Consider the following 13,774-nt stretch of genomic DNA (forward strand, 5'->3'; position numbering starts at 1 on the left):
TCATTAACTAACTGCAGCCTTGGTAAGCATAACAGACTTGTAATTTCAATTTGTTTTTTAAAATTACTCTCTATCTTTCTTACTCTCTGTTTATACAATAGAATAACATATATAGTTAATTTTATACTACATGTGGAGCCTTTGGATATTGTATTTCACAGTGGAGGCCCTTTGAGTCAAGAAGAAACACTACTGTATGGAAATGTAATATAATTCTTGACATGTATAAAATGAATAAGAAGTGTTGTTTCTGTAATGAATAATGAATGAGACAAAGATTTGTACTTGTTATGGTAGATCACTGGGGTGTACGCCTCCTTGTAAAACTCTGCACAGCTTGACTTTCCAAAGATGACCTGTTCAGGGGGTGGAAATCACATTGCACTTATGAATAACAGCTTAACGGCTCCACTAGATGTCACTGGGGAGTTACATTTCAGCCACGATGTTGCCCTCGCTAATCATAACACTGTGGATGGATTTCCTAATTATCGCAAAATGAATTTAGCCTCTAATGTACCTGCACTGCATATGGCCTCACTTGAGCCCTAAATAAATTATAGATGTTTCAAAGTGAGCAACTGGTGTGCGAATGCAGCGCTAACACTATTAGGGAGTTTCTAAAACCCATGATTAGATTAACAAAAATGTAAAAGGTTCTGCGAGTTCACTGAAATCTCTAAAATTTCCCAGAGCGCTTCTTAATAGATCTGAAGACTGATGCAACATGTGTGTTTAGCTGAAGCTAAAATACTGGGACATGGATCGATGTGTTTTAGGGAGGCGCTGTCATATTCTTGGCACGGATCTGGAGAGCTTTATTGTGCACAATTAAGTTTATCTAAGCGGTGAGATCATCGTATCAGATGTACTTACATAATCCCAAATGTTTTTTGTCTTTTCATAAGAATAAGCTTTGACAGTGTGACTAGAGCCGGGTGTGGGTGTGATCGGTGACTCACAGGCATGGCCTGGCTGGGATCCTCTCCTGCCATGAACTGCACCTTCACTGCAATGTTCCTCACTGAACCCTGCCGGCTACTGAAGTTGACACTCTGAGGGTAAACGTACAACAGGTTCCTGAGGGGGAGAGAGAATGAAACAGGTGGAATAAATGAACCCTTTTCTATCAAACCAGCGATGGTTTAGGAGCAGCCCGTAGATGATGTAAACTGTCAAGTTCAGAGCTATTATGTGCACTACCATTTAAAGTTTCCAAAGACTATGATACTCAAACTTTTATGGAACTTCTGTTCTTCTATTTTCAGTCCACTTACCTCGATTTCCTGGTTATATACTCTATATATATTCTGACAACACAGCGGTGTTCTCTCAAGCATGGCCTTAGGACAATAGACTAAAATGTCTCTAAAATGTCACTAAAATGAGTTTCTCGAGAAAGGTGCTTCCGTGTAGCGATTTCTGAAACCAAATTTTGACTTCAGCAATGCAAGCACGCTCGATTTAGCAACTGAAAAAAGACACTGCATTGCGACAGCCACACTTCCTTGAGCAGCACAACCATTTTCAACTATATTGAGATGATGAGAAAGGTTTCTTAAGTAACAAATCAGCACACCAGAATGATTTCTTTAGGATTTACTGAAATAGGTTTTTTTTTTTCAGTAAATAAGACTGATGTAGACAGACAGGCTTTGTAATACAAATTTATATAACAGTCATTCAAACAGCAATGATTATTTATTTGCAAACATAATGTTTGTGATTATTTTTAATCAATTAAACTCTACCTGGGGTAAGAGAGTGATTTTCAACTTTCGAACAACAGTGTAAAAGGTAAGTTTACAGTTACTTATACAAATAGTTAAACAAATATAAACAGTCAAGTTTCTCTTTCATTTCAAAACAGTCAAGCTTAAAACCAGTCAAGTTTCAACTAATGTAAACTGTCATGTTTTCAACTTGTGTAAAAGGACAAGTTTACAACTACTAATATAAAGGTTAAGATTTAATTCCTGATGTAAACTGTAAAGTTTAAAACAACTAATATAAATGGATAATTTACAACTACTTGTGTAAACAAAGTTTACAACTATGTAACACTTAAACTTTAGTTCCTAATGTAAACAATCACATTTAAAAACTAATATAAACAATTAATTTCCAACTCCTAATGTCAATGGTCAAGTTTACAACTATTAATATAAACTTTAATTCCTAATGTAAATTGTAAGGTTAAGAACTACTAATATGAACAGTTAAACTTAAGAACTACTAATATAAATAGTCAAGTTTACAACTACTAATATAAACATTAATTCCTAATGTTTACAAAAACTAATATACACAGTTCAGTTTCAACACCTAATGTAAACTATCAAGTTTACAACTATTTGTGTAAACGGACAAGTTTACAACAACTGATATAATGGTTAAGCCTCAATTCCTAAAATAAACTAAAGTCTACAACTACTTATGTAAACAGTCTAGATAGCAATAGAGAGAGAGAGAGGATCAATGCTTCAGTCTGCCACAAGTCTTGAATTATATTCATTTGCGGGCTTTTCTCAACAAATGTTATATATGAGATTAATTCCACTAATTAATCAGCATATCATGTCATTTATTCTATTAAAACTTTTGACATTTGAAACAAGAGGAACACCGTGATGCATATCTACTCTTTCATTTGCATGTTTGAGGAACAGTGATATAAATAGACATGAAAGGCACTGCAAATTACTTGACTTTACCCCAAATCAAACACTGAACAGGTGGCAGCAGCGTGAACATACAGGAATCTATCTCCCAGACCTCCTGTGACGTTAAATATGATCGTTGCATAATGCAGCAACCGCTTACAATCTCTTATTTAAATACTTTTAAAATAGCACAGTCTCCATTTGATACTGTGACAGAAGGTGCTCTGAGTACCTTTGGGGTTAAAGGAGAAGAGTGCATTGGCAGACAGACTGCTAAGCACGTCCCTGGTTCAATACCACTAAACATCTGTCTGACCAACATAAGTCAAGGTCATACAGCTGCAAGCATAGCTCTGATAGGCTCATGTCTCAGCTGATTTCCCAATGTCCAACATACACCGTCACTGCTTATAAAAGCAGCAGCATGTTTCCTCACACCTGCGGCAGTCACGGTTTGTTTTTTGAGAAGAGGACAGAATGCAGGCATCTTTATGTGTGCTGTTTATGGCTCTGTGCGTGAACGGGGTCTCCTCCTCTCCGCTGAGGTCTGTCCGAGCCGGGGAAAAGCTGGCCTCCACGGATGACGTGAACATCCTGATGTACGGCGTGCTGCAGTTCACCGAATCCCTGCACCACCTGTACCAGAGCACAGAGACCAGGCTGGCCCGCGTCATGAAAGCCATCAGCCGAACTGAGAGTGAGGTGAAGAGACTGGGGCACGACACGGAGGAGGCTGCTAAAAATGAGCGACAGATTAAAGAGAAACTCCAGCTCCTTCAGGTAAAGCCTATACGTTACTTGACCAATGATATACACTGTGACAAGACTGAAATACTGGCCAGTCTGATCAATAGGTCATTCTATAATTACTGTCGCATTAGTTCATGTACCAACAACATTATAATTAATAAGCATAGGGGAGGGGGTAAGTTGTGCCACTTTTCACTTAAGTTATCTTCTAGGCAAAGATATGCAAAAATGTCCATACTATAATTATACTGTCTATAATTATTAATTATAGTTAATGTATTAATTATAGTTTGAGCGTCTCTAACAGAAATACGAATTCTACAAAAGTGGTCTAGTGACAACTTTCCCCACATCTATAAACAAGAAAATATATATATATTTTTTTTTAAATAGTAATGCACAATCCATTTCCAAGGATCTTATTTTGGCAGATTATTTAAATATTTTATTTGTTTCAAGAATATATTAATGTTGCAAATAACATTATATATATATAAAAAAGAAAAGTTATTTGCAACCTTTTGTAAAAATATTTGTAATATTATATATATATATATATATATATATATATATATATATATATATTTATTATATAGAAAATATTTTTGGGTATTTATTTTACCCCAAAAAATTATAAAAAAATAAAAAAATAAAAAAATAACTTAGATGTCATTGAACAAATATGCAAAATATGAACTATTTAAAATAAAGTTTTGATGTTGTTTGTACATTAATCTGGAGATTCAATGTGAAAATAAATATATTTATATATTTAATATATACAGAGAGAGACGGAATTTAGAAAATATTGTATAAAATAAAGGTTTAATTAACTTCATTAATATAGTGTAGATTTTTTTTTAAATTCTGGTTTCATTTCTCATCTCATTATATTCATTTACTAATATAATTAAACTGTAATTCTCAGTTAGTGTACTGGGATCTGTGGGTCCACAAGGAGTTGGATCAGTGTGCTCAACAGCTGGTCTGTTTGCAGGCTCAGATGAAAACGCTGGAGATTCAGGTCCATGAGAACAGAGACACAGTTACCAGAGTGGAGCTGGAAGAGGCACAGCTAAAGAAAAAACTAACCAGCCTGGAGGAAAACCTAAACAGCTCTGTCCCAGACAAGATCAAGGTAGTGAAGATGCAGAACTGCCTTTCAATGAACACACTACAGTTTATCTGAAAATAACCAATAACCTCCTTCTGACAGGGCACACCACTTAAAAGCATCTCTAACCTAAAAGACCTGATGACGTGGACACAAGAACAGAAACTGAAATTGGAGAATCAAAACCAGCAACTGGCTGATTTACAGAAACGGGTAAGCCTAAATGCAGACTTGCTAGTAAACATGCGATCGCCCGTAAAATCATCGTTTCATGTCAGTACTTGCTTCTCATTTCAGAATATGGTGTAACCACTAAAAATCACATGCGAGGAGGAAGCGCAATCAACTCTCATCAACACTCCATTCACGGCACTGCAAACGGATCTCATGTACTACATGTTCATAAATATGACACATATACCCACTTTGCCAGTCATTTTATATGCACATTGGGCCTCATTCATGAAGCCTTAACCAGAGTGAATTTTTGTGAGACATTTGTGAAATGATGCATGAAATTCCTGTGTTACAAATATTTAGCTACTTTTTTGTAGTGAATAATGTTTATAATAGCACAAAACATAATTATCATAATATATATATGTAACTTATAACTTAATACTTTCTAACTTATAACTGAAGGAAAATAAAAGTTATGTGTCGTCTTCTCTTTCTGTTTTGAAACAATATTAATACGGCACAAATTAAAATGATTTAGTTTTAAATAAATACTCACATAATTTATATTTTCATAATCATTTAAAAAACTTCTCCACAGATGAATCAATGCAGACATAACCATGGCTGAATGGGTGGGCAAATATGAAACTACCCAATAATTTTGTCTAAATGAAAGAAAAAATGTCCCCATTTATTCTATCTAACACATAAGAATAGATATATTCCACACAAGGAAACCAGATGGTGATTTGACACAAGTTTGCAGTCAGTTAGTATTTTTGAAAAGTCTCTTATGCTCACTAAGGTTGCATTTATTTGATAAGAAATACAGTAATATGAAATATTATTGCAATTTAAAATAAATGCTCTCTATTGTAATATATTTTAAAATGTAATTTATTCCTGTGAATTTTCAGCATCATTACTTCAGTCTTCAGTATGATCCTTCAGAAATCATTCTAATATGCTGATTCGCTGCCCAAGAAAAATATGTAAAAAAAAAAAAATGAAGTGATGAATTATTTCAGGATTGTATGATTAATAGAAACTTCAAAATAACAGCATTAATTTGAAATAGATTTTTTTGGTAACATAAATGTCTTTACCATTTCTTTTGATCAATTTAATGCATCCTTGCTGAATAAAAGTACAAATTTATTTTTAAGCTTACTGACCCCAAACTTTTAAACGGTAGTGTGCGTAAACATTTTTATAGAAGTATGATGAGGGATTTGGTGTCAATTACATTTTTTTTTAACACAAACATGAATGGGATTTGTGAATTTGTGTAGAGGGAAATATAACAAAATGGATATCATATCATATCGACTATCATATGAATTCAGGCAACATAGATTGTAGTTTTATGACACTCCATGATACCTATATTAGCTGCTCTTTGACAGGAATGTGTGTGGACCGACCTGTAGGTAGTGTGTGGGGTGTAGACGTAGCGAGCGGGAAACTCCAGAACTTCTTTGGTGGGGCGCACACGTGGGTCAGGGTAAGGCTTCACATGAAGCAGCTCTGGAGACAGACAGTAGTGAGGGGCCTCTGGAGCCGGGGAGATGTCTATCTTCAACTGAGCTAGACGGAAAGAGACCGACAGAGCGTGAGAAAAGGCTTAAATAATAGAACTGATGAGGTAAAAATAAGTGTGGACAGGTACCAGTCACAGGTCTGAGTCGACGCAGGACAGACGACGGCCTCCTCATGTCTGCCAGGAACTTATATAAGTCTTCATCACTCAATCTGTCCCCTTCCTGCAGCAGTACAGAAACACTCAGCACTCATTTAGTGGGTAAATAATATATCATGCTAATACACTACCGTCAGAAATGTGCAAGAACAGAGAACTGACCTGTTTGAAGAAATTGGTGACAGTGAGAGTCGCTGGACGGAAGTTAGTGAAGTTGCACATGTCCTCTCCTACACTCATCCTCTCAAATCCTTTCTTCTTTCTCTCATTCCATGTCCCCTTACGCTCTGGAAGGAATGACAAAATTATGTTTGCTATATAATAGTGTCATGCAACTAGGGCTCGGTGACACATAGAATATTTATATTCAATATTACTTTGTTAGCCATATAAAATTAACCAACTCTGTGAATATAGGATCCATTGAATCCTCTGCAGTGAATGGGTGCCGTCAGAATGGGAGTCCAAATAGCTGATAAAAACATCACAATAATCCACAAGTAATCCACATGACTCCAGTTCATCAATTAACATCTTGAAAAGTGAAAAGCTGTGTGTTTGCAATAAACAAATCAAACATTAAGGCATTTTTTTTTTACTTCAAACTGTCATTTCTGTTTTCACTTGTAAATGGTGCTTGATCTGTGTATATTTTTCTTCTGATTCTGACAAAACGTAATCATGCGGATTACTTGTAGATTATTGCGAAGTTTTTATCAGCTGTTTGAACTCTCATTCTGACGGCACCCATTCACTTCAGAGTTCTCATTGCTGAGCTACTGAAAGTGTGCTAAATTTCTCCAAATCCTGTTCAGATGAGAAAAAAAAACGTATCTACATCTTGGAGGACGTGATGGTGAGTATATTTTCAGCAATTTTGGGGGGAAATTATTGGCTCTATAATTTATAATTAGGTGTTTTGTTATATTTTTAAACAACAGCTTTCAAATTATGTTAGATTTATCAGGAAATTCAAACAATTGAAATTCAAAACATTAGGGCTGCAACAACGAATCGATTAAATCGATAAAAATCGATTACTAAAAGCGTTGGCAACGAATTTCATAATCGATTCGTTGTCGCGCGACGCGAGACGTTTGATTATTAAAAAAAAAAAAAAAAAAACTTTAGTTGAGCGCGGAGCGGAGTGAACACACTCGGTCTCTCTCGCGCACGGATGCTAGCAGAGTTTGGCGCCTCATAAATAAAAAACAAAAAGTAAAAAAAAAAAAAACGAGCGGAGGTAGAGGAAAGATACATGGCGGAGGCAGAGAAATCGGTGCGACCCAAGTCATCCAAGGTGTGGGAGCAGGGGCGGCGTTATGCGTATGGCAGAGTATGACAGTTGCCATACCCTAGCCCAGTCAGGTGCTGTGAAAAATTATCCAAACTTGAGTCGCTTATAATTCGTTTTATTATTTTAAATCAGAGAGTTTTAAAAATAGTAAACCAATTATAAGCATTAAAATAACTTGTCAGTAAAACTGTAACGCCATTGGATCATCGAGCTCTCAGCGAGACCTCGTAACTTCACCCCGCCTCCGTTCAGATTGACGCGCGCACAGCCTGGAGAAGATGAGATCTCTGCTTTTTCGCAATGCAAGGGTGAATAAATAATTGGTGTTTGAATAGTACAGCGTTTTCTTTACTCAAACACTATGTCAGTAAAGGATAATGTTTTTGTGTGTTTGAAGAGTGGAGAAGAATTAGTTATTTGCTGTCTATATACGTTTTAAATATCCTGTGCATTATGTGCATAAGCGCTTAATTTGAGATTTTGGCCAAGTGTATTAAACAACAAGAAAAAACTAAGCGCCCATATAGCTACAATCAAAGTTATATAACCTGTAAAAGTTGATGAAAGCATAATGCACTTAATGCACTTATGCACTGCATAACAGCCGTTCTAACGACAGACAAAACACTCCATCTCCGTCATTCTCTGGTCAAAAACATTATTAACTCCATTTGAGCTTGATTTTCATATAATGTTAAGTGCAGGTGTCTGATACAATACCAACGCTAACGACGCAGTGTTGTTAAATTATTTAATTTTTTACACGCGCAAATGAGGATTAGGCTTCTCCTCCTCATTGGAAATGTTTTAAAACGCACTCTAAAACTAAGCCCAAATCAAAATTGAACTGCAGGGTGATAAACCTTTATTTACAAATTAGGCTATGTCAAGAGTGCAAAAAGAGACCTCTTTTAGACATCATTTTGAACAGCGATGAGCTATGAATGAACATGACGAAACTGCACCAAACCACAATAACGGAGAAGACTGCTGACTTGGCAATGATCCAGAAGACGAACATTGACGCCCTCCACAAAGAGGGTAAGTCACAGAGGGTCATTACTGAAAGGTGTGGCTGTTTACAGAGTGCTGTATCAAAGCATATTAAATGCAAAGTTGACTGGAAGGAAGAATTTGGGTAGGAAAAGGTGCACAAGCAACAGTGATGACTGCAAGCTTGAGAATACTGTCAAGCAAAGCTGATTCAAACACTTGTGAGAGCTTCACAAGGAGAGAACTGAAGCTGGAGTCAGTGCATCAAGAATCACCACGCTCAGACGTCTTCAGGAAAAGGGCTACCAAGCCATTTCTGAACCAGAGACAACGTCAGAAGCGTCTTACCTGGGCTGTGGAGAAAAAGAACTGGACTGTTGCTCAGTGGTCCAAAGTCCTCTTTTCAGATGAAAGTAAATTTTGCATTTCATTTGGAAATCAAGGTCCCAGAGTCTGAAGGAAGCGTGGAGAGACACAGAATCCATGTTGCTTGAGGTCCAGTGTGAAGTTTCCACAGTCAGTGATGATTTGGGCTGCCATGTCATCTGCTGGTGTTGGTCCACTGTGTTTTCTGAAGTCCACAGTCAATGCAGCCATCTACCAGGAAATTTTAGAGCACTTCATGCTTTCTTCTGTTGACAAGCTTTATGGAGATGCTGATTTCATTTTCCAGCAGGACTTGGCATCTGCCCACACTGCCAAAGGTACCAAAAGCTGGTTCAATGACCATAGTGTTACTGTGCTTGACTGGCCAGCAACCGCTTGACCTGAACCCCAGAGAGAATCTATGGGGTATTGTCAAGAGGAAGATGAGACACCAGACCCAACAATGCAGAAGAGCTGAAGGCCACTGTCAAAGAAACCTGGGCGTCCATACCACCTCAGCAGTGCCACAAACTGATCACCTCCATGCCACGCCGAATTGAGGCAGTAATTAAAGCAAAAGGAGCCCCTACCATGTATTGAGTACATATACAGTAAATGAACATACTTTCCAGAAGGCCAACAATTCACTAAAAATGTTTTTTTATTGGTCTTATGAAGTATTCTAATTTGTTGAGATAGTGAATTGGTGGGTTTTTGTTAAATGTGAGCCTAAATCATCACAATTAAAAGAACCAAAGACTTAAACTACTTCAGTCTGTGTGCATTGAATTTATTTAATACACAAGTTTCACAATTTGAGTTGAATTACTGAAATAAATGAACTTTTCCACAACATTCTAATTTATTGACATGCACCTGTGTGTTTGAAAGTATATTATTTTGGTTATTGGTACTTCCAGGCTCTCTCTCTCTCACGCACGTGCTGTTTAAAATCACCAAATAGTTATGAAACAGCCTATGACAAGTACAGAGGGTCTCTCTCTTGCCCCCACCCACCCATGCACGATAATATCATTTATCGGCGATCTCACAGGCTGGCAATATGACAATATGAAAAATGACCATATCGCCCAACACTACAACAGCTTGTACAGAGCTTGTTACCTAACATTACATTTAGCTCAGTCAGGGGTCCAGGTTTTCCAGACTCAAATTTCCAAACCTTTCAGACCACATGTGACCCTGAACCACAAAACCAGTCATAAGTGTCAATTTGTTTTAATTGAGATTTATACATCACATGAAACCTGAATAAATAAGCTTTCCACTGATGTATGGTTTGTTAGGTTAGGACAATATTTGGCTGAGATACTTTGGCTTTAAAATCGCCTTTAAAGTTGTCCAAATGAAGTTCTTAGCAATGCATATTACTACTCAAATATTAAGTTTTGATATATTTACGGTAAGAATTTCGAACAAATATGCATAGGCTAAATCACATCATACATGCACTTATAATTCTCCATAAATAAAGAAAAGAACATTCAAATATGAGCCTTTATTGTTAAATGCAATTGCCGTTATTTTGTAGCCATTATTTTAAAATCAAGAGTTAATTTTGTGTCGTTAAACGTTTGCCTCACTAAGGTTAAATTATGCCTACGTCTTTCTTTGGCCTTCGCTCTGGAAGTGATCTGTTGATTCTGCTAAACTTGAATTAAAACTGAAACTAAAACTGAAACTAAACTATATACAAACTAAATACAAATGTGTTCACAAAATAAAAACTAAAACTAACAAAAATATTAATGAAACTAATAAAAACTAAACTGAATTTTATAGCAAATTTGAAAACGATATTAAAATAAAACGTATTTAAAAATTCAAAACTATAATAACCTTGGTATATAGTACAGTCATCTGTAAATATTTTTATTTTCTCAGGTTTTTTTTTTTTTATTGATTTTCCCTAAGTGACATTAACATACAGAGCCCCTAAAATAAATAATAATAATCATAATTAAAAAACAAACAAACAGACGTTTACATGCACACAAGTAACTTTTTGGCAAAGTTTTTGCATGCTTACACATTACAGTTTCTAGTTTTATATAACCCATTTCCTTTGTGCATCACTGCCATCTTACTATGAATAAAACGAGAGCATGGATGCACATGAAGTAATAGAAATCTATAGTAATAGAATTCTTATGGTAGCACATCCTCCGTGGTGGCACAGAAACCATGACACAAAATGGGCTGATGGCATAAAATTTGCCATGTTCATGGGTTTATAAAAAAGACTGGTACTGTAAAAAAAAAAAGGAAAAAAAAGTGTTTAAAATTTGGCTTTTGTTAGGGCAGTACGCCATATTTCAAGGTCTTCGGTCTCTTTAACCCATACTCTGCGGTGGCCAAAAAAAACACACTGCGAAATGGGATGATGGCACTAGTGTTGTCACGAAACCAAAATTTCAGTATTCGGTACCGATACCAGTGAAAATCCACGGTTCTCGGTACCAATTTCGGTACCACATGCTAATTAAAAAACACACTATTTTTAATAATGAAGTTGAACAAAAATAAAATGTACAAAAATCAATGCCATTCTTTATACTTATTTAAATTGTGTTTCAAGTTTTTCCGCAAGTAATAAAAGTATGAAAAACAGTAAACAAGTTTCACCCAAATTTAATTTGTCTTTTAATTAGTGAAATTTAAACACATTTTATTTTTTTGGTAAATAAAGGGGATTTACTATTAAAATTAAAATTAAAATTAAAATAAAATTAAAATATGGAAGAAATATTGTGTGTTTATTTCTTAAAAAATAAAAAAACAATTTCAACAGTAGTAATAGTATCACATACAGTCTACTAAATAATAGTAATATATTTCTGGCACAATGTCTTTAAGATAAACTTTTATTTTGACGGGTTGCCATGAATACCTTTAAATTTCTGTGTGTAGCTATATGATATGAAGCTGGTTTTACTCAATGAAACGGTAAAATGCTCGTGAAGTGACTCTCAGAGCAGTTCTGTAGATATTGTTTATGTATTTATGTCCTCATTGAGACGGTGGATGCTGAAATCACTGCGAGCGTCACGCGCGCTTCAGTGTGTGTAACGTTAGTAAAAAATAAAAAATAAAAAATCTCTGCCATTCATTCATTCACACAGAGACTCGCAGAAAATGCGGGATTCATATCTGAATCGACTTTTGCTGCTTAATATTTACAGATACTAGTCCATGTTGCGCTTTGATTTAAGTGTAATGACCTACTTTTGATTAATTCATCCAAACTTTGACAAATTCCGTGACATTCCGTGCTAAACTGTAAATTCCATTGTTATAACTGGATTCCGAGACTGTCCGTGTTTTCTGCATCGCGGAAATCGTTGGACCGTACGGTACCACCGGTACTTAAAAAAACCTGGTACCGTGACGTTTTCATTTTTTTTGTACCGACTTAGTACCGAAGTACCGGGTCTTTTGACAACACTAGATGGCACAATAGGTGGCTCAGCGTGCATTGTCCTATATGCTAAGTTTAATGGTTTCTCGTGCGCACATAAAAGTCTGTATATATTTTATTTTTGCAAAAGTCCTTGAGGCTAAGTAAGAATATTGCGAGAAGAAACACAAAATACTTATAACCTGCATTTTGCATAATGAAAAAGTGCACCTTGAATTCATTCAGTCGTATTTTGACTTTGACATCTTGTACAATAAATGTATTTTAATTAAATTCTTAATTTTCTATTATAAAAATAAATAAATAAATAGGGGCAAAAGTCTGGAAACACAAATACTTTTCCATACTCCGATTTCTTTTTTCCATAAGTTTTCCAAACCCCGTAGGAACCCTGCTCAGTAAATTTATCCAGTGTCCATAGCTCATAGCAAGAAAACTGCACATATTTTTCAATATATGCACTATATATTTATATATATATGAATTTAAACTGTTAGTGATGTTGTAATTATTTAAAGTATGTTTGAATACATTTTACATCAAATTATATCAAATAATTTATAAAAATTGTTTTAAGAATCTTTTAAGTCCATTTTCTCAAAAAACTATTTTTATGACAGCTACTAAATTTCACAAATGGTTCAGTGTAGAAAGTTTACGCTTTCCCTTTTTCTTTGCTGCATAAAACTCTACTATGTTTTATTTTATTTACCTACTATATTTTACTGTTTTATTCACATCATATTTCTTGATATCTTCTTAGATTTTATTATTTTCACTATGTGTGCACGCACATCTTTATTTTGTTGTTGCCTCTGTTTATTGTTGCACTGTGGCACAAGGAACTAAGATGTAATGTTTCACTACATTACATCACACGTACATAAAAAATAAAGTACCTTGAGGATGTATTACTGGATCAAAGTGTCTTACAATAATGTAGCACATTTACTGAATATTGGAAAAAGGCTTAAAAATATAGAAATGTACAGTTATAAAAATATATTGGCCCTTATGTGTGCTACTTTCAGGGACATCATCAAGATGACTAGTTATAAGAAAGCAATAAAAAGCAAACTCTTAGCTGAATTCAAATGTGTTGACCCTGGTTAATACCTGTGTCTGAGTCTGAATCTGAGCGGTCCAGGCCTCCAACACTGCTGACAATGTTCAGCAGATGAATCGCAGTCCAGGCGAAGGGCATGCGGAAACGACCCAGCCTAGTGCACATCTGCTCAGCCTGAGCCCTCAACTTCTCCAGCTTTTCCTTATG

At 35.6% G+C, this 13,774-nt stretch overlaps 2 protein-coding genes across 6 annotated transcripts in view; one reads left to right on the forward strand and one right to left on the reverse strand.

Annotated features, from left to right (window-relative positions):
• LOC131537439 (dedicator of cytokinesis protein 7-like) overlaps positions 1 to 13,774 on the reverse strand; it is an 88,447-nt gene that overhangs the window by 31,908 nt on the left and 42,765 nt on the right. For all 5 annotated transcript variants that reach the window (XM_058770849.1, XM_058770848.1, XM_058770851.1 and 2 more), the window contains 6 exons: positions 13,618 to 13,774; positions 6,569 to 6,693; positions 6,377 to 6,470; positions 6,132 to 6,294; positions 963 to 1,080; positions 286 to 356 (listed from right to left, as the gene is read on the reverse strand). In XM_058770849.1, coding sequence (XP_058626832.1) covers positions 286 to 356; positions 963 to 1,080; positions 6,132 to 6,294; positions 6,377 to 6,470; positions 6,569 to 6,693; positions 13,618 to 13,774 — 728 coding nt within the window. The remainder of the gene's footprint in view (positions 1 to 285; positions 357 to 962; positions 1,081 to 6,131; positions 6,295 to 6,376; positions 6,471 to 6,568; positions 6,694 to 13,617) is intronic.
• angptl8 (angiopoietin like 8) lies at positions 2,953 to 6,111 on the forward strand. The gene is made up of 4 exons (XM_058770862.1): positions 2,953 to 3,443; positions 4,411 to 4,551; positions 4,630 to 4,740; positions 4,825 to 6,111. The coding sequence occupies exons 1-4, from the start codon at positions 3,141 to 3,143 to the stop codon at positions 4,834 to 4,836; spliced, it is 567 nt and encodes a 188-aa protein (XP_058626845.1). The 5' UTR covers positions 2,953 to 3,140; the 3' UTR covers positions 4,837 to 6,111.

This window comes from Onychostoma macrolepis, chromosome 03 (genome assembly GCF_012432095.1).
Source record: "Onychostoma macrolepis isolate SWU-2019 chromosome 03, ASM1243209v1, whole genome shotgun sequence".
NCBI lineage: Eukaryota > Metazoa > Chordata > Actinopteri > Cypriniformes > Cyprinidae > Onychostoma > Onychostoma macrolepis.